The sequence below is a fragment of the Solenopsis invicta genome, chromosome 1 (assembly GCF_016802725.1).
Source record: "Solenopsis invicta isolate M01_SB chromosome 1, UNIL_Sinv_3.0, whole genome shotgun sequence".
In the NCBI taxonomy this organism is placed as follows: Eukaryota; Metazoa; Arthropoda; class Insecta; order Hymenoptera; family Formicidae; genus Solenopsis; species Solenopsis invicta.
In genome coordinates, this window is record NC_052664.1 from 23,999,217 (window position 1) to 24,019,998 (window position 20,782).

At 39.8% G+C, this 20,782-nt stretch overlaps 2 protein-coding genes across 7 annotated transcripts; one reads left to right on the forward strand and one right to left on the reverse strand.

The window, feature by feature from the left end:
- The first annotated feature begins 71 nt into the window (after nt 1-71).
- Nucleotides 72-15,318, forward strand: LOC105193293 (dual oxidase). Of its 3 annotated transcripts, XM_011157698.3 has the most exons (20): nt 72-2,255; nt 3,594-3,677; nt 4,235-4,396; nt 5,336-5,523; nt 5,894-6,098; nt 6,969-7,135; nt 7,386-7,622; nt 8,338-8,783; nt 8,990-9,191; nt 9,720-10,046; nt 10,441-10,665; nt 11,403-11,621; nt 11,734-11,937; nt 12,040-12,352; nt 12,508-12,882; nt 12,969-13,186; nt 13,447-13,908; nt 14,416-14,571; nt 14,699-14,827; nt 15,022-15,318. In XM_011157698.3, exons 1-20 carry the CDS (start codon nt 2,168-2,170, stop codon nt 15,148-15,150), a joined length of 4,536 nt encoding a protein of 1,511 aa, XP_011156000.1. In that variant the 5' UTR covers nt 72-2,167; the 3' UTR covers nt 15,151-15,318. The 3 variants fall into 3 exon arrangements, with proteins under 3 accessions (XP_011156000.1, XP_039308442.1, XP_039308444.1); XM_039452508.1 differs by lacking the exons at nt 72-2,255; nt 3,594-3,677 and having other exon boundaries at nt 4,267-4,396; nt 5,341-5,523; XM_039452510.1 differs by lacking the exons at nt 72-2,255; nt 3,594-3,677; nt 4,235-4,396 and having other exon boundaries at nt 5,393-5,523; nt 5,887-6,098.
- A 194-nt stretch (nt 15,319-15,512) lies between these two features.
- On the reverse strand, nt 15,513-20,766 carry LOC105193294 (dual oxidase maturation factor 1). Of its 4 annotated transcripts, XM_039452556.1 has the most exons (10): nt 20,515-20,765; nt 19,863-20,057; nt 19,059-19,451; nt 18,278-18,476; nt 18,110-18,167; nt 17,420-17,554; nt 16,983-17,202; nt 16,195-16,406; nt 15,919-16,114; nt 15,513-15,826 (listed from the first exon to the last, which is right to left on the reverse strand). In XM_039452556.1, exons 4-10 carry the CDS (start codon nt 18,440-18,442, stop codon nt 15,649-15,651), a joined length of 1,164 nt encoding a protein of 387 aa, XP_039308490.1. In that variant the 5' UTR covers nt 18,443-18,476; nt 19,059-19,451; nt 19,863-20,057; nt 20,515-20,765; the 3' UTR covers nt 15,513-15,648. The 4 variants fall into 4 exon arrangements, with proteins under 4 accessions (XP_039308490.1, XP_039308501.1, XP_011156002.1 ...); XM_039452567.1 differs by lacking the exon at nt 19,059-19,451 and having other exon boundaries at nt 20,515-20,766; XM_011157700.3 differs by lacking the exon at nt 19,863-20,057 and having other exon boundaries at nt 19,059-19,253.
- Between the last annotated feature and the right edge of the window lie 16 nt (nt 20,767-20,782).

Below are 20,782 nucleotides of genomic sequence, written 5' to 3' on the forward strand. Positions count from 1 at the left end.
GGTAATTTATGCGGGTGATATTTTATTCTTCGCGGACGTCGAGGAGCCGTCTTCGACTCGCAAGTGAGGAGGGTGAAAGACCTCGCGCTTCCGAAACGAAGAAGCGGCTGCGTGAACGCACTGTACGCAATAATCTCCTTTTCCAAGTGCGATTCGTGCCAAGGGCGATAAAAGATCGGCCAGTTAGTCGAGAACAGTAGACGCGATTTCTCTCCGGGTTGAGTCACAATGCGAGTGTGCGGGGCGCACCTTTGTGTCCGGCCGCTAATAGCACCATCGCCGAATCTTCGCGGATCCCTCGGAGCGATCCTCAATTAAGTCTCGTGTAAATTACATTACGTGAATCCGAGATCTGAAACGGAAATCTCTATGGTTTCGGAACGACAGTGCAAAACGGGCGTGATGTTAATTACACTGTCGAGACACAATAGTAATTATCCAAGTATAATCGCGTATTTAATATAATTATCGTTACACATTTTACATAATATGGAAGATAATCGTGTAGATTTAAGGATTTAAACTAACGTTTTTTTAAGTGCATCTTAGATCTTCATTCGAACACCTCCATTCAGACACTTCTTTCTCGTTTGAATTACATTATTTGATCATCAAGTGTTCGACGTACTCAACATCAACACAAACACAGAATCAACTTTACTTGAGTTGGCTTTGTATTTGTATTGATGTCGGTACGTTACGCGCGTCATGTATCAGCGTGTTATCCTACTCTTTCCTTCGATAGCCGTTTGCCGGCACGCAAACGGTGTGACACGGATTTTCTTCTCATTTTCACTTAGAAAGAAACGGGGCTCCGCCGAAGGGGGGAAAGAAGTCATCGGGGAATGCCGCGAGTAGATTACGCGAACGTGCCGTGTCCTCCGTGTCATCTCTAACGTGCGCATCGGCACCGTCCATCCGACGTCGCTCGACCTTGAAACGACCGGCGGGGACTCGAGAGAGGTTTCGCCTTGGGTAATCGGTGCCGCGGACTCGAAAACTAGGCCTGTGCCCGCGGTGACGTCGCCGCGCCGCATCGCGCCTTGATGTACAGTGGTTTTTCAACCGGTCGGGCCGTGAGATCGTAAATGCATGCTCCTCGAATGCCGTTCTCGCAAAACTTGAGATTAACTTGAAATAGTATGTTTCTAAAGACCGCGCCAATCCGTCAAGCCTCGTTGGTTTTAACAGTTTAACTAGGAATAGATTCAGGTGACCCAGCAAGACTTTCAAATATAAAGAAAAAATCTGGAGTACGAGATTGTTAATTGTCCCAATTAAAACGAATTGTATAATTTTCATATCGATTAGCGATGTTAATGAGGTAAAGGCGAATAGCCGTTGGTCTTTTTTCCAAAAGCTCCGTACGAAAAACGGTTGAAGAGCACTGAGGCCGACGACGCCGCCGTAGCCCGCGGAGGAGGCGGCGAGAGGGACAGATATGGAGGAGGAGAAGAAGGAGGAGGCGCGCGTTCGCGGTAACGAAACAAATAGGCCGGCGACTTTCACCGCGCGACCAAGAGCGACTGTGTGGTGGCGGAGGCGCAGACCAGCTCACAGTCAGATCCACAGTCTGAGAGGCAGCCAACCGTTCTTGGGGGCCCCGCGCGCGTGTATCGTCGTCGCTCCTCCGTCGCGAGATTCTTCGACGGGCCTGACGCGAGATCGCGGATGGTGATCTCGCTTCTCGAGACCAAGCACGTGGTGCTCCGTAGCGCGAGTGCCTTATACCTCCTGTCCGTTCTTGTCTTCCGCGCGGCCACGGTTGATCGTCACATCCGGGCCAGTCGAAAAACCATTAGTGGCATTTTTGCACCTGGTGTCTCGCGCGGTGAACTGTCTCTCTCTTCTCTCTCTCTCTCTCTCTCTCTCTCTCCTTCGACGGGACCGCCAGGTGATAGCGAACGATCCGCCGCGCTGCTCGTCACCTTCAGCTTCTCGAACCGGTCCGCGTTTTCGGTGAATTCGAAAATTCGTATGTGCCGCGCGACTAGTACGTTCTCGTATCGCCCGTTGATCAACGATATCAACGGCATGCGTCCGCGAAGACGCCGTTGACAAGAGAGGGAAAGAGAGAGGGATTGTTGGAGGGCGCGAAAAGGAAGACGTTTTGCTTGGCATGAGAGAAATGCACGGGCGTGGACCAGGCGAGAGCGAGTGACACACGATGACACGACGACGACCGCCGGCCCGCAGCATCGCGCCGCTCTGCGCAATCGCTTGGGCGTTCTGGATCGTGTTCCCCGTTGAAACCGGTAAGTACAATCGCCGTCATCGTTTTGGCATTCGTGATCCCGGTCCAAAAGTAAAAGAGGAGACTGTTGAAATGTGAAAGATTTAAATATATTCAAAAATGTTCTGCTCCGATAATGTCGTATCTCTAACATCAATGTTATAAAAATGTAAAAATATAATAAATTTAATAATCCCTCCTATTTGTTGTCGTAAAAAGTAGGTTGTATTTTATTTAAATTTAAATAAGTTTATATAATTTATTACTTCAGCCTACAAATTAGCCGAGAAGAGGACATCGAAACTTAAAATAAGTTTAATAAATATGTTTGAAAGATCATCCGACTACGTTGAAAATAATTTCTTAGTCTTATTTGTTAAGTTTCTGAGAAACTATGAGTAATGATAAAATGGAGCATAATGAATTGGTAAAATAATTCACTATCAAAACAAAGGCGTTCTCATAAGATTCATATTAATTTACTGGTAAAAGATATTTATGAAAGTTAGAGAACAGATCACGCGCGCGAAACGCGGGAGATAGAAAAGAAATTTTGCAGTAGATCTAGCTCGTTAAACCCGTTTTACATTTTTGACCCACTTTCGGCTGTCTACACGTTTGTATTGCCCCAAATCTTGAGTATCCTAATTATATTTTCGAAGTAGAAGAGCGTCGCGCGCTTCTAAATATTACGGAAGTGAGAAGTCGTATTTTATATCTTGCTCATCGGCCTATCGGATGATTGTTAACTCTCTCACGATTGTTAACTCTTAACTCTCTAACGTGACGCCATGTGCCAGTGCCGACAATAATTATTTGCCCGATAGCGGTATTACAAAATTCAGGTTTCGGTGAAGACTACATTGAGAGAAAAGTGTTTGATATTTGTGACTATAATTGCTTGGTAAAAGAATTATGGTTCACGAACTTTATTTTTAGTTTTTACTGCTATAATGTTAGTAAATAATAATAACTTTGTGTTTATGGTTTTATTAATTATGTAAAAATTTCATTATAAATTATAATTTTAAATACTAATATAGCAAAGTATTAAGATACGAATGGTAAAAATAAAAACAAACATTTTTATTTAGTAAATGCAATCACAATTATAGTAAATGTAATTATTTTTTTTTAACATTCGCTTACTACTTATGTAATAATAACTAATAGCTATAATTTGCATGGTTAAAACAACTGTAATGGCATCGAAATTGAATATAAATTATAGATAAATTATGGTAATATGCATAATTTATCCATTTTTTTCTCCCGGTATATAATTTATATAAAATGAGACCATATCAAATATTTTATACAGGCCCTTATATTTATGTGGAATCTATATAAAATGTTTTAGGAGCGGGTCCTAATTATGCGGACAATAAACAGAGATATGATGGCTTTTATAATAATCTAGCTCATCCTGATTGGGGTGCAATTGGCAAGTACTCGAATTTGTATTAATATTTAAGTATCTTCGCTGTTTCATTATAACGCACATCAGGATTGTCACTTTATGAAAATCCACTCATCTTCCTTTTTAACTGGATAAATTTTCTAACGAAAAAATTTTTAAGCATCTTTATACGTTATTAGAATCTTTCTATATTTAATTTAATTTTTTATTAACAGCAATTAATTCAAAATTAATCTCACGTTTGGCTTTTTTGCAAGCTGATGTTCTCGACAAGAAACAGAAAACATCTCCTAAACAGGTTTCGATGAAATTATAATTAAATATAATTAGAAATCGCGCAAAAATTATACATTTCTATAATTAAACGCGTTTCGTACCCCGTTGACTTTATACCGAAGATAAGGCTTAAGTAAGAAAGGATGTCAAGATTAATCAATCATAGGAGGGTCGCGAAAAACATTTCTTAGAAGAGTTGATGAGACAGGAAAGTGACGGTCCTGCGATTATTATGTCTGCGTGATACAGCGAAGGTGATTTTACATGGAAAGTTATCCTAATACGAGTCGCACGTATCTCCGTAGACAGTAAGCTAATCCGAAAGGTCCCGGCGGCATACTCCGATGGTGTGTACGCCATGGCCGGTCAAGACAGACCATCCCCCCGGAAGCTCAGCGACCTGTTCATGCAAGGCGACGACGGTCTGCCGTCGGTGAAAAATCGTACCGCATTGTTTGCCTTTTTCGGTGAGGATAATAATATACAAATGGAGTTAGACAAAGTGTAGAAAATTAGGAAGATTTCCAAATACAAGTGATTTTTTTAGTACTTGTAAAAAGACGGGAAATAGAAGAATGATTCTTAAAAAAAAGAACTGGTAAAGTATTACAATAAACTGATTACTATATCAATAATAGATAATATTTCATCAGTTACTGATGCAATATCAGTATGAAACACTGTTTTTTTTAAGGGAAGTTATTGAATTGATACTTTATTTATTAAGTATTGAACTTTTAGAGGCAAAGAATATTTAAATTTGCTTTGATAAAAGTGAAGAAAGTGATATCCTTTTATGTAAAAGATATCTGAGCATTTTAACTAAATGTTAGACGGAAAAAGATTAGTTGCAACAATATAACAACCTGTACATAATGATTAAATTTCAGTTATATGTAGAGGTCAAATTTAGATGTCACACACAGATTCTTGCTGCTGTAACTCCCTGCAATTAATCTTTTTTTCGTGCAACACACAAAACAAATATTAAATTTTTTATTTGAATAAAAAAATATCTACATTTTTAACGTAATATTTACATTTTTTACGTATAGAACGTAACAAAATTTTAAAATGCAATGACGAATAATGACGAATGAACTGTATATAGATTATATCATTAATCATGCCACGATCGTGCGCTTTACGATTTTATCTCCATACATATTGCGTTACTCGCTTCATACACAATTCTCCATTTGTCCAAATGCGGACATGTATGAATTAACAGCCACAGTTAATTGTCACGTCTGTCAACGACGCGAAATGTAATATTACATAAAGCGGTCTATAAGATCGCGCGTTCGCGTCGGGTGAGCTCGACGCGTGTGCGTGCGACATATCGTAGATCTACCTGCCGGAACTCTCGCGACTCCTCGACATCCTCGAATGGTGACTCTTTTCAGGACAGCTGGTCACGTCGGAGATAATCATGGCCAGCGAAAGTGGTTGCCCCATAGAATTTCATCGGATCGACGTGGACAAATGCGATCCGGTTTTCGACAAGGAGTGCCAAGGTAACAAGTACATTCCGTTTCTGCGAGCGGATTACGATCGTCAGACCGGACGCAGTCCCAACAGCCCGCGGGAACAGGTAATTCCCGCTTTTCTCGAGCGTGTTATGCCACTCGATCGGCGCGGTGGTACCGGGTCACCACCATGCTGCGCGTGCTAATCATTCCACGAGTTCACTTCCGGGAGCGGTAGACTTTCAATTTTATCTGACTTTCGCCGGTTATGATAACGATATCGACCGTCTCCGAATCGATCTCTATCTTATAAATTACAGTCACGTTCAACGATCTATCGCCACGGGTATCCACCACGGCGATAGGTCACTTTTGTTGCGGAACAAGATATTATATTGCTTCATTTTTTTTTCCTTCTTCGATCGGTTAAACGCTTCGCCGAGCCCCGAAGACAAGTGATCCGTGAGAAGTAGCTCTGAATACGTGAGATTGCAGATAAATAAAGTCACGAGCTGGATCGATGGCAGCTTCGTCTATTCGAGCAGCGAGGCGTGGGCCAATACAATGCGCGCGTTCGAGAACGGCAGCCTTCTCATGGAGCGAACGAGACAATTTCCCGTGAGGAACACCATGCGCGCGCCCCTCTTCAATCACGCGGTGCCGCACGTTATGCGAATGCTCAGCCCGGAGCGCCTGTATCGTAAGCGAGGATCTACCGTGTATAAATTTAGCCTATAAATAGCCCGAAGACTTTCTCAAGAAATTTGTAATCGCGCGCACCGCCTTACTGCTGAAGATTATCTAACCGATTTTTAATTGCACGCCGTAACTGGTTCTCGCTTTTCATTCGAACGGCGAACATCTCGGTTGAATTGAAGATCGGAATGCGAAGGAAATTTTATTTAAATTGTTAACGTTTCGACTGAACGATTTTGCCGCTTGTTAGTAACTAGAAAGTTTAACCGCCGAGAAATCTTCGTCTTCGCTCGCTTATTAGTCAGAAAATATAGATACTTCGGTTCTTTTGCGGTGGAGGAAAATTGATTTCGCTTGTTAACCCTTTCAGTACTATTGGCACATACGTGCATTCAGGAATAGAAGTTTATTATAGCCCGCGAGCGTATAAATTACTTTCCGTTTCGGCCTCATAAAATGTTCCTTCGTTGCGTTGTTTCCTTTCGAAAGTGTTAATTAAGTGAAATAAAGGAATGCAAATTTCATGTGGTAACTTAACATAATTAATGATTATTATTTAATTTCTTATATAAATAATTTAATTGGCTATGCGCTTCTTGAAGCGGTATCTTTTCTCGTAACTATTCAGCATGTTCGCTTTAGTCGTTCGACACTTACATAATTTGATTCTTCTCACTAATTAATTATGTTATTATCCGCGATTGTTACCGTGCGCCGAACCGTCCGGTTTTTTTTTGCATTATTACTCGCAATTTTTGCATTAACCGCATGCGCACGTGCCTATTTTCTATTACGTCGCGCGTTTTAACTTTCCCCGCAATCAATTTTCCGAGACTCTTGCGAAAGTGGCCTAACAATTAATTACATTACGCAGTCCTCGGCGATCCGAGAACGAATCAGCACCCGCCGTTGCTGGCTCTGGGAATCTTGTTCTATCGGTACCACAATGTCATAGCGGCCCGCGTGCAGAGACAGCATCCCGGTATGTCCGATGAAGATGTTTTTCAGAAGACACGTCAGATGGTCACCGGGACGATTCAGGTGAATAGCTCACCTCTTAATTTGTTCTTATTCGAAGATAAACAGTAAAAGAGAAAGATGCGGCATTGCTTTTACTCGGCGCGGAAAGAGTTGCGAACGATAGTGAAATGAATTTTATGTAATTGGTAAAGCTTCCAAAGAGAATCTTGATATTGAATGGAGTTGTTTATTTTAAATTGCAGTTGAATTTACATAATTTGCGTTCACTCGTTCGCTTCCCGGCGCGTAAGATTTTTCTACCTTCTTACAGAACATAATCCTTTATGAGTATCTTCCGGCATTGCTAAATGAGGATCTGCCATCGTACACCGGTTATAAACCAGATTTGCATCCGGGAATCAGTCACATCTTCCAAAGTGCCGCTTTTCGTTTCGGTCACACTCTCATACCGCCAGGTATATATCGGCGAGACGAAAATTGCAAATACAGGAAGACCAATACAGGCCAGCCAGCTATGAGACTCTGCTCCACATGGTGGGACTCGAACGTAAGTGCCACCGTTTATAAATTTATTTTCTTACGTTGAACTTTTTAAACGATTTATTTCAAACAGAGATTATTTTTCATATGCATATTTGTACCCGTTAAATATATCGATTATTGCAATAATTCTTATATGCGCTGTATTAATCGTTGATACAAATTTTAAATAATTATTTTTAATTTTATTTTAGCGTTTTAATATTTTTCTTAATAATTTTGATTGTTTTAATTTTTCTAAAATTTTTAATTTTTATAGGAATAAATTTAACGTTGAATTGAAAAAATAGGCAATTTTATATATATATATATATATATATATATATATATACACATACATTTTATTATTGACTATAATTTTTTCTTACTCTAAATTAATTATCAATGTAAATTTTAAATTATTAACAATTCTCTTTTTGAAATTATTGTAGCATTTTAATCTTTCTTAACAATGTTTAATTGTATATATCTTAATCTCTCAACACTTTTAATCCACGATAAGGATCAAGATGTTTAACACTGCGTTTTAAAAAGTTGTAACAAATGACGACTTTCCTCGAACTTTCCTTCTAAGAGAAATCGATTCGTTAAAACCTAATTCGTAAAAAATTTTTATCATTAAAATGTAGCTCCAAGATCTAGATTACATCCTGCGTGACCTGATTATCAGATTAAATTCTCATGAGGCTTATGATCGTATTAAACACAGATATTGCTCACAGGAGATTTTAGCTAACAGCACGATCGAGGAGCTGATCATGGGCATGGCGTCGCAGTTAGCGGAGAAGGAGGACAATCTTCTCGGCACTGACATCCGGAACAATCTCTTCGGCCCCATGGAGTTTTCGCGCCGAGATCTCGGCGCCCTGAACATCATGCGTGGTCGCGACAACGGTCTTCCGGACTACAATACGGCCAGGGCGCGCTTTAAGCTGGCGAAACGGAAAACTTGGAACGAGATCAATCCGGAATTGTTCAACAAAAATCCGTCGCTGCTACGCACCCTGATTGAAATTTACTCGAACAATCTCAACAACGTCGACGTCTACGTTGGAGGGATGCTCGAATCCAAGGGCGGTCCAGGCGAGCTCTTCACCGCGGTCATAAAAGAACAGTTTCTCCGTTTACGCGACTCCGATAGATTCTGGTTTGAGAACGAGGAGAACGGGTAAGTGAGTTAGTTCTTCTTAACTATTACGTTAACATTTCTGCACGTTGATTGTCTTTTTTTCCCCATGCGGGCCGTAACGTAGGAATCGTTTACATATATTTTATATTTATCCTTGAAATAAATTGTGTAGAGATATAGCCGATCGACTTAACTGTGGCTTAGCTGTTAGGAAATCTCTGACGCGCGACTTCATTCGATTTTAGCATTTTCACGCGAAATGAGATACAAGAAATCCGTCGCGTTACGCTGTGGGATGTGATCACAAACGCAACTGACATACCATCCGACGCGATCCAAAAACGAGTGTTTGTTTGGCAAGACGGCGATCCATGCCCTCAGCCTTTTCAATTGAATTCGACGATGCTCGAATCCTGCGTCCCCCTACAGCGTTACGACTACTTTGAGGTAATTGACTTTGAGATATATTTAGACGGCCGTGTCAAGAAGCAGTTTAAATAATTTGTCAGTTATTATCTTGCGCAATATTTTTTAATCTCTCAATTTCTATGATTATAAATCATTTTAATTTTTTTACTTTTAGAATTACTTGGAGTTTTTCCTAATATTCAATTTTTTTTACACTAAATAAAACATTAATATTCTAATTTTTAAATTTAAATAATTGCATCTCGTTTTCTTCCTCTTTTTTTTTAATTGCGATTCTCTGGAACTCTGGAACATCAATTTTCAACAATTACAAGCTTCGCTGATATTCCATATTTGTTACACTGCATAAAAGTCCACTTTAACATTTTGACTTTTACAATTAAATTCAAATAATTTTATTTTGTTCATTCCTTTATTGTTAAATTACGCTTTTGGAATATTAATTTCTAGCAGTTTTTGGTATTTTTTTACACGGAACATGACGCGATTGTTGCACGAAAGAAGAATTATTTTACACAATTTTTGGGGGAAATGTGTGCACTGTAGGGTAGCGAACTCGTCTACATCTACGCGTGCGTGTTCCTTGGATTCGTACCGATCCTCTGTGCCGGTGCGGGGTACGGATTAGTAAAATTGCAGAACAAACGGCGGCGCAGATTGAAAATACTTCAAGAAGCAATCCAGAAGCGAAGCGAAGGTCGCATCTGCGTCGATAAGATGATCGTACGCGAGTGGCTGCACGCGAACCACCGTCGTCTCGTAAAGGTGAAATTTGGACCGGAAGCGGCGTTGCACATCGTCGATCGAAAGGGGGAGAAGCTACGTACATTTGACTTTAGCGGCGTCAACACCATAACTATGGAGGAATCGCAGGTATCTTGTGATTCTAGAAATTTTTTCCACACAACATACTCTAAAACTGCATGTTGGTAAATTTTTTGGCTAATTTGATCAAATAAAGCATCTTCAGCTTAAATTAATTTTCAGAAACTCAAGATTGCAGTGAGTTCTTGTCCTAACTTTAAGATGCTCTTAAGCAAATTTTTAATTTGATAATTATTAAGATATCGAATGTTAAAAATTTAGACTATACACAAGAATAAAAATTAATGATTAAGATTTGTAATTAGTAATTATACGTATTTTATTGAATATACGTGGCAAATTTGAAATTACGTGGCAAATTAATCCTTCTACGCTTCATTAAGTAACAGCTGACTCTTTAACGTCACACTGTGCACCCGATAATTATTAATCACGGTTTCAGGAGAGCGAAACCGGACATCGTAAGGCCCTAGTGCTGTTACGTATACCGCGCGATTACGACCTTGTCCTTGAACTCGATTCGTTGGCTTCGCGTAGAAAGTTCATTGCGAAATTGGAGGCGTTTCTGGCGTCGCAAAAAAAGCATTTCACACTCACTCCAATTGCGCGGGATATTATGCTGGCAAAAGCGGAAACCAAGGAGCGCCGGCAAAAGAAGCTCGAACAGGTTTGTCTTTCTTGCGTGCGCAAGAAAACTTATAAATGCACTTGCAGCTTTGTTGAATATCAAAAGATGAATTAGTGCCTCGTGAAGAAACCGATGCAGCACATTAATGTGACATTCTAAGGACGTATGGTGTCCTTAGAAAATTCCTTAATTGATTAGGACAGAAAAAGAATTACGCGTGTATTATTATATATGTAAATATATTGCCCTGGTAAAAGTTTTGGATAAGATTTTAATACGAACTTTTGCAAACAATTTCGAAATCTGTGCCCATTCTAACCCGAATCAAATTTGTAACCCTTTCTATCCGTGCATCAACTCCAAGCTCTATCCGAATGAATCCGAAACAGTCATTCAATCCTTTCTAATCCAAGAATCCAATCAGAATGAACCCAAAACTTATTCTGATAATTTTTTCAATTCTTCTCAACCCTCGTCTGAACAAGATTTTCAATTCTTAATCTATGCCGTTCTCGAGTTTTAATCGGAATGAACAATCCGGTAACAATCCAAAAAAAAACTTTCTAACTTATATTTCTTTCTATCTTTCTTTTTTTTTCCTTTTTTTTCTATCCGCTTGAATCCATTTTTGTCCGAAATCTGTATCTGAATCTTTTCAACACTTTTACCAGAGTGTTTTATAATTTATTTCACTTTTCTCGTGTTTTTTCATTGCGCTGTATAAAAAATGAATTACATATATAGAAAATTTATGACATTTTGCGGGATGTTTTTAGTTCTTCAGAGAAGCATATGCGTTAACTTTCGGTTTGCGGCCTGGTGAACGAAGGCGACGATCCGACGACAGTGACACCGGGGAGGTCGTCACGGTAATGCGCACATCCCTCTCCAAGAGCGAATTCGCGAGTGCTCTCGGTATGCGGCCCGACGCGGTCTTCGTGAAGAAAATGTTCAATATCGTCGACAAGGACGGCGACGGCCGAATCTCTTTCCAGGTATAATCGTCGTTCGCTTCATCGACGAGCTATTCTTTTACCATTTTCTTTGATCATCATAGCTTTCGTTCTTCGTCCAATAATCATCAGCGAGGAGCAATTTAAATTTCAGGAATTCTTGGACACGGTCTTGCTGTTCTCGCGTGGCAAAACCGAGGACAAGCTGCGCATCATCTTTGACATGTGCGATAAGGACAGCAACGGCGTGATCGACAAGGAAGAATTGTCGGAGATGTTGAGGTCGCTCGTGGAAATAGCACGTACCACGAGTCTCTCGGACGATCACGTCACAGAACTGATCGACGGCATGTTCCAGGTGCGTTTTTATTATCTTTGTTTTGTCACGGATTTCCAGTGTTCTCCACTATTCCTGCGAAGTGTCATCGTCGCGATAATTGCTAAATCTCTCATTGAACAGGACGCCGGACTCGAGAGGAAGGACTATCTCACGTACAACGACTTTAAATTAATGATGAAGGAATACAAGGGTGATTTCGTCGCGATCGGTCTTGATTGCAAAGGCGCGAAGCAGAACTTTCTCGACACGTCGACGAATGTCGCTCGCATGACCAGCTTTCACATCGATCAATTGCCACCGGAGGATTCGAAGAGCTGGACGCGTAAGCAGTGGGACGCCATATCGACCTACCTCGAAGAGAACAGACAGAACATATTCTACCTCTTCGTATTTTATGTGGTCACCATAGCTCTCTTCGTTGAGAGATTTATTCGTGAGTACTTAATCGGAGCAAAAGTCTCAAAAATGTCCGAACGTTTTCCTAAACGTCTCTGAGACGTTTTTTTTTTTTAGATCTTTGAATCATTCAGAAAGCACTCTGTTCGCATTTATTTCGCTTGATCCTAATCTTCTGCCTTTTTCTCGCAGATTATTCTTTTATGGCGGAACATACGGATCTCAGGCACATAATGGGCGTGGGAATCGCCATAACCAGAGGCTCGGCAGCCGCACTGTCCTTTTGCTACAGTCTCCTGCTATTAACGATGTCGCGTAATCTGTTGACGAAGCTGAAGGAATTCTCGATCCAGCAGTACATCCCGCTAGACTCGCACATACAATTCCACAAGATCGCAGCATGTACGGCACTTTTTTTTTCTGTGCTGCATACGGTCGGTCACATAGTCAACTTTTATCACGTTTCTACGCAGCCAATAGCGCATCTTCGCTGCCTCACTAGTGAAATCAGCTTTCCCAGCGACGCGCGGCCTACTATCTCCTTTTGGTTATTCAGAACGGTGACCGGTAGGTGTTCTCCCGCCAAACATTTTGTAACTTCATTCCATATCTCGAATACTGACGATTTGCTCCTCATTTCGCTCTTGTTGCAGGTTTAACCGGTATTCTTCTCTTCGTCATCATGACGATCATTTTCGTCTTCGCACATCCGACCATACGGCAGAAAGCGTACAAGTTCTTCTGGTCGACTCATAGTCTCTACGTAGTTCTATACGCATTATGCCTGATTCACGGTTTGGCACGTTTGACAGGCTCACCGCGATTCTGGATATTCTTCGTCGGCCCGGCAATTATTTACGCACTAGACAAAGTAATTTTACACACACTTTTCTTTAAAAGTAGAACGCAAAGACAAGTAAAGCTCGCATTGCATCACACTTGTAATCATATGCAATTACAAAACTTTATTAATTATATATGGATTATGTATGATGTAACAAATCTTGCATTATTTTTTCACGTTTATTTAACGCAAGTCGCATCCTGCTATCAAAGATCTGTATCCATTATTAATGCAATAAAATAATGCCGAGTGCAGAGTACTATAGCCGATAACGTTACCGATTTCAGGTCGTCAGCCTGCGAACTAAGTACATGGCCTTGGATATCATCGAGACCGAATTGCTTCCCTCCGACGTTATAAAGATTAAATTCTACAGGCCTCCGAACTTAAAGTATCTGTCAGGTCAGTGGGTGCGTCTCGCCTGCACCGCCTTCAGGTCCAACGAGTTTCATTCCTTCACGCTGACCTCGGCGCCGCACGAGAATTTTCTGTCGTGTCATATAAAAGCTCAGGGACCGTGGACGTGGAAGCTCCGGAATTACTTCGATCCCTGCAATTACAATCCGGAGGACGATCGTCCGAAGATTCGTATAGAGGGTCCGTTCGGTGGAGGAAATCAGGATTGGTATAAGTTCGAGGTCGCGGTGATGGTCGGGGGAGGCATTGGGGTGACTCCCTACGCCTCCATGCTCAATGATCTTGTGTTTGGAACGTCTACCAATAGATATTCGGGTGTCGCGTGTAAGAAGGTAAGTGCAGATCGAAACAAGAGTCAAATGAAAATGGTAATCAAAGTAAAGAATATTTAAAAAAACATTTTTATATAAATTGCATAAATTTTTCTTTTTATAAAATATAAATGTAATTTTTATATTAAATATAAATTATCATTATCAAACATTTTCACAAAAATGAACGAATAAAAGAATTTATTTATATTTATTCTGCGCAGACAAATTCATAATTTTCGAGATTGTGAAATAATTTAATCGATTTTAAGTATTTTTAATCGTTGGAGAAGTCAAGTACTTCTTAAAATATGCGTAATATAAAAATGTCATTACGGTAAAATTGATGCAAAAGCGACGATTGCTTCATTGCTGGAAAGTCTGTTTCACCGTCGAAAGAGAAACGTGAATATGACTGTAACATCGTCGAAATACATAACTCATTGCATTGAATTTAACGGCTCATTAAAATGAGAAAACGTTCTCGTTTCTTCGATAATAACGTGTCACTTTCTTTTTATCCTGCAGGTCTATTTTTTATGGATTTGCCCGTCGCACAAGCATTTCGAATGGTTTATAGATGTTCTCAGGGACGTTGAGAGAAAAGATGTTACGGATGTACTTGAAATTCACATATTTATCACGCAATTCTTTCATAAGTTTGATTTACGTACTACTATGCTGGTAAGTGTGTACATGTGAATTCATTTTGGAGTTCTCGCACGATTCATGATTGGTGAAGAGAATTTGCTTCTGTATTTAATTAAGTTGATTGTTTATTAACATATATCTTTGTATTTCACATATGTAGTACATATGTGAGAACCACTTTCAGAGGCTATCGAAGAAGAGTATATTTACCGGACTGAAGGCCATCAACCACTTCGGTCGGCCGGACATGACGTCGTTTTTGAAATTTGTTCAGAAGAAACACAGCTACGTGCGTTAAATAATAATTTTAAGAATGCATTCAGCGCTCAAAAACTCAAAGGACGTTCAAAGAAAATCCCAAAAGTTAAAACGTCCTTTTTGCTTTTGTGCTCGGTTATTGAAAATATCAATTGGTATTATTATTTTTTTAAATTTATATGCGCACTGTATGTTGAATAAGAGAGAGATGTTACTGATCTGCAGGTTAGTAAAATAGGAGTATTCAGCTGTGGACCGCGTCCTCTGACGAAAAGCGTCATGTCGGCCTGCGATGAAGTCAACAAAACGCGGCGCCTGCCGTACTTCATTCATCACTTCGAAAACTTCGGCTAGTCGGACACGCTGTTCTCCGTTTGCATGAGATAATGGACTGTCAATTTGTTTGACAATCTTTCATCGTGAATCTCAATGATTTACTGTAGAATGTATATATTTACTGCTTTTTACTATTATTTATTAACTATCATGAGTATTACATTTCTTATTTATGAACACAAAAAAGATTTTTTCCTCCCTTCATCTTCCCGACTTATGACTTTATTTACTGTTACCTTATTACATTTATAAATTATAATGTAATTTCGGTAATAATTTATTATGATTTCATTACGAAATTTTCGTAATGAAATGATATTTGTAATTGAAACGCTAAAGCTTTCGAGATGGTTTTCCATAAATAATTTAAGTCAGAAGAGTATCTAGAATTCCTTTTTTTTTATTAAATAATATTAAATAGAGTATTTATATAATAAAATATGTATCTAAATGTTCTTAATGGCGTTTAGAGAAATCGATGAGTATCGCAGTTGTCCGCAGCATGTGAGAAATATACTAGCCGTTAACGGTTCTACGCATGGCTGGTGGGAATGGATACGACCAATTGCTCTTACTGTGCTCATCGCCGATTTCTTGCGAGAATTCGGACAGCTCGTGCGTATAGCCTCGATTAATGACACCCTCGGTGTCCTCTTTAGCGGCGTGTCTGCTTTGAAGTTTCGACGACAGTTGGCTGAAAACATTTTAACATCTGTAGAACGCAAAAAAAAGACTAGAAGAATAATTCAGTTAAATCTGACTGATTAATACGATCGTAAGGCGAACCTCATTATTCGATCACCAAACGAATCCTCAATCTTGGGAACTTTCCGCCTGACATTGCGTGTATCGAAACTCTCCTCTATAATGACATGCCTGTCGTACGGCGTGTCATAGTCGACCTCGAGTATGGTCGAGAATTGGTGAGGAAAGATCATGTCAATAGCTGTTATTACGAGTCCCGCGAAGAGACACGCGGCACCTACAAAGAAAAAAAAATTACGATCACGCATGTATGTCCACGCGTTGACTGGTGTAAGTAGTTTCAACAAGGATACAAACCGGCTGATAACACCAACCAGTAGTTCCAGCCGAGGTTGAAGGAGAGAATCGAGCCTTCGATGTGAGCTATCAGAGGTTCGCACGGTAAGAGTGCCGTGTAGATTAGATTCGTCAGCAGCATGCACAGACCTGTAAAGATCATGCCGTACGCTCCGTACCGCGGTACCACCATCAACAACAGATTCATCATTAGCCACGAGGCGAAAGAGGTCCTGCGCAAGGAAGGTTCGTTCTCATCTCATACACACACGTTTAATGAAAAACTGTAAAGCTCGTTTGCATCAATGTAACTTAACTTTGAGCTCGGCTAACTTACTTTCTATCTTTTTTTTTTAATTCTTAGAACTAGAATAAACTTGAACTAGAAATTATAAAATTATATAGAGTTCTAGGTATCGATCATGTAACTGTTTCCTTAGGGCGGAAAGGTGAAAAGTAAAAAAATTTCGTCATTAACTTCAATGGCGAAAGATTTCACTTTTCACCTTTCCGCCCTAGGGAAAAAGTTACATGATCGATACCCTAGTTCATTCCAGATTTTTTTCTAGCGCTAATTCTTAAAATGGTGAAGTACTTGTACACGGAAAGATTATTTTGCTGCAGTACTTAAAAATTTAACTAGATACAGATCTGAAAATAATTTTGCTAGTCCATCAAAATAATTATATACAAAAAGGCTCATGATGTCAAAATTTTTTGCAGCATTGGCTAAATTTTTAAGTATTTCAACAAAAAAAAACGTTCTTTTGAAATAAAAGAAAGTACTTCAACACGCGGAAGTAACATACCATAGCATTATCGAGGCATAGTATCCAGCTTCGCGATATCGCGAGCCCCAGGAGAAGCCTTCTTGATGCAAGCTAAAATATTCCGCTAAGGAGACGATGGGAAAGGGCGCGCCCTGATAAAGGGCCTGTTTGAAGGCGCTGGTCATCTCGCCGGAACTTCGCCACCAGAATCGCTCATTGTATTCAACATCACCGCTCGTTTGCTCGCTACCTGGCAATACTGGAAAGATAAAATCTAGTTAAGGCAGACAGATAGATCTCTGCATGAACATTGGTTCTCGCAAATTGCAATTTGTAGAGTGCCAAATAGCCCAGAAATTGCAATCTTGATTCCAATTTTATTCTGTCACGTTTGATCAATCATAACTAGATGTCTTGAAGCGCATAGAAGCGCATATAAAAAGATTAGATAGCTTGCTTTCTTTACTGAAACTTACACTTGTATGTTATATTGATGTGCATCAAACCGATGTAACCGCCGATGTCGGCCGTTGCCTTATGCCTGGAGAAAGCGCTGTAAGAGCTGACAATGGTAGCGGAGCTCGTATGCCAGGATGAGCCGTATTGCGACACTACATACGCGCACACAGAGAGCACAGCGGTGTTATTTTTCCGCGGCGTTATATTTATCGTGATCTCGATTAATCATCCCGAAAGATAGATTTTCCAATATTATTTGACAGTCGAAGAAGTGTTTTTAGCTAGGTAAACACGCGGTTTATTATCGGACTACAAGCGGACAGTAGCGTAACCAATATTTAACTCTAAATAATTACGATCTCGATTATTTTATTTTATTCCTGTTTGAACACTCGTGTTTAAAAATGATAAACCATATTGTCGAAAATAAATTATAGAGTCATGCAAGTAATATGATTCACACAATGTTACAAAGTGTGTAGGTAAATCCATTCAACATACATATATATATAATATATTTATTATTAATATATTTATTTTTCATTGTTTTCTTATTAATTTCTTCCTATTCTACTTCCTTCTATTTCCCGTTTCTTTTTTGTCGGTCCGCCGAGCTCTTACAATTCTAGCTCCGCGAAGCCAATCAGTTAGTTACGCCACTGTCAGCCAAGGCCCCTTGACTTGGAAAGTAGACAAAATGCACGAACCTTGAATCGTCGCACCCACGAAGAGGCTCAGAGTAACCGTGAGAAATGTGGTTAACCGCTGCGGCGGGAGAAACATCAGGTTTACACGGCCAGAACACGTCAGAACTCATAATTGACTTAAATCGTCGGTCACGATCGGACACGACGGAGGACTGGAAAATTGCTCACCTCTTTCCTGACGCCCGGGAATATGACTAGAAACGCCGTGAACAGGGTGCCGAATACCACGAATACGATAACCAGAGGAACGTCACCGGTGACGGGAGTGCGGTTGCTGTAGCTGTATAGTGTCGGGCCGCCATCGCTGCGAAAAGCGTCGAACCATCCCTTCATTTTCCTGGATCGGTTAGTTCCGACTCGCTGGAATCTGGACCGTTCGAATAAAAAATTGCATTATTATTCTCGTTCCAGGCAAAGCAAATCGTAAACTGTACGAGTGAATTAGTATTTTCTGCGTACGCTATTTTTGTACGTGTTTCAAGGCACGTTCGTTTTTATTTGAAAAAAAAAGAACTGGCATACAATCGGCGATAAAAAGCGCAGGTAGCGTAAACTTTAAGACATATATCTTCTGGCGTTACTAAATTACTTTATTCAGATATCCCTTTAACTTTTTATTATTTTGAGGAACGTGGATCTTCACGAGTGATATCACGAATCAAAGTAAAGATGGGCAACAGTTGTTTTGATTTTACAGAAATGTAATCTTCCCAAGCGAAAAAGCCACCGTGATATCGAAATGACACCAAAATAATTTTTAAAAGTCAAGTTTTGATCAGTTACTATTCAGTTTAACGTCACTTTAACGTGACCGTAACCTGTCGTTCTGCTTTGGTCGCAGCCATTGGCGCGACCTAAAAAGACGAGACTCTCAGCCGGCCTTGACGCGCACCTTTGAATCCCGGGGGATTTTCTATTCTTTCGAGGGAGGTGGAGAAAAGGGATTTACCTACGACCAGCAGGCTCGGCTCAAGGTCGAAGTTGTCAAAACGCTTGCGAAATCCTCGGCATTCGTCGAAAGCGCACTCGCGCACCGTGCGACATGTGGAACCGAAGGCGGCGAGTGTACTGAGGCCCCGAGTGGGTTAACAGGCTCCGCTTGGAAAGCGGTTTCCACCAACGGATGGACGACCTCGTGCATTACCTCGGCGGGAGTGAGAGAGAGATAGAGAGAAAGAGAAGGTGATGCCGCGGGTGGGGCTGTCAACGCGATGGTCATCGGCGGGAGAAAACGAGAGAGAAAGGCGAGAAGGACGGAGAACGGTTTGCCGCCGCGCCAGGAAAGGTCTACGTCGGATCAGCTGATCTGATTCCTTTGTTTGCTCCGGATCAACTTTTTGCTCTTTTTTTTTTAAATTAAATACATTAAATACATTAGCTTTCTTTAAAAAATCGATAGAAAATGATAAGAAACAGATTTAAACTTTTATTTAATTTCATAGTAGTTATTGTTTCAATTGAACCAACATTTTGAGCTATTATAAAGAAGTTATCTATTTCTGTCGTTTCTTAACAGGATATTGCTTAAGCAACTAATCTGAACATGTACTTGTGTTTTTAATTCAATCTGAAACTTGAGATTCTTCTTTATATATAATATAACGTCTTTTTATCTTATTTAGCGTATAATTTAGTAATCATGCTTAATCAATGTCTATTTGATGTTTATAATACTGTGCGTTTTTTGGAAAATAAAGTTACTTAGATATAAAAAACATAAATTCTAATATTAAAGTATTATTCGATGAATTACCATCAGCGATTTCGTATGACGACGTGCGCTAGCGCACGAATCGCGTGGCATACGGAATGGTATGCGGGTGACATCGATGCCGGCAAATAAGATAACTTTCGTGGCGAGCGAACGAAAGCTTCCGAAGTTCTCAAAATATTCCCGAATAATTGCATCTAGGGCGCGATTCGGACTGCTAGTTAAATATGCCGCGAGCTGAAATGACTTTACAGTTATGAAAATAGAATTACAGATCTACTAGAAAATCTTAACTAATTTACAAAAGATTAGTTAGAAGAAAAGTTATCACTGCATATTTAGCTTTATATATATATATATATATAAGCTTTTATTTTATTTTTATTTCATGTAACAAATTTGCTATATAGTTTGGAGAAAAAAAAAAATATATATATATATATATATGTACTATGAAATAAACCAACTTATAGTAAAAAAATTATAGTAAAAAAAATTGTTATGAGCGATCAATAAATCATTTAAATAATGTTTAGCTTTATATTTAAATTCACTTATTATTATTATTATCAATATTTATTATCAATATAAAATTTATATTATTAAAATTACACTACAATCCATTCTAACAATTGCTTCAGAATCAATTTAATACACTATGAATCCCTCTTATAAATAAAGGTAACCAAATTACGGGATTTCCTCATCACATAAAACGATCTCAATCTGGCACAAATTTTCTTTCTCTTGAATAACGTTATGCCACTTTCACTTTCTTCGATACACTGGAAAAATGTTTTGCACGCGTTTTGTTCTCCAATTTATTGTTGCCAGAGCGTTTGTTGAACGAGCGTGGCATCGAGTCGCATATACCGGTAGCGGAAGCGCATCGGAGCGTATTCCGTTCGTTCTGCGAGGCCGGGTACCGCGGTATGTAGTGTCCAAGCCGGCTATGCTACACC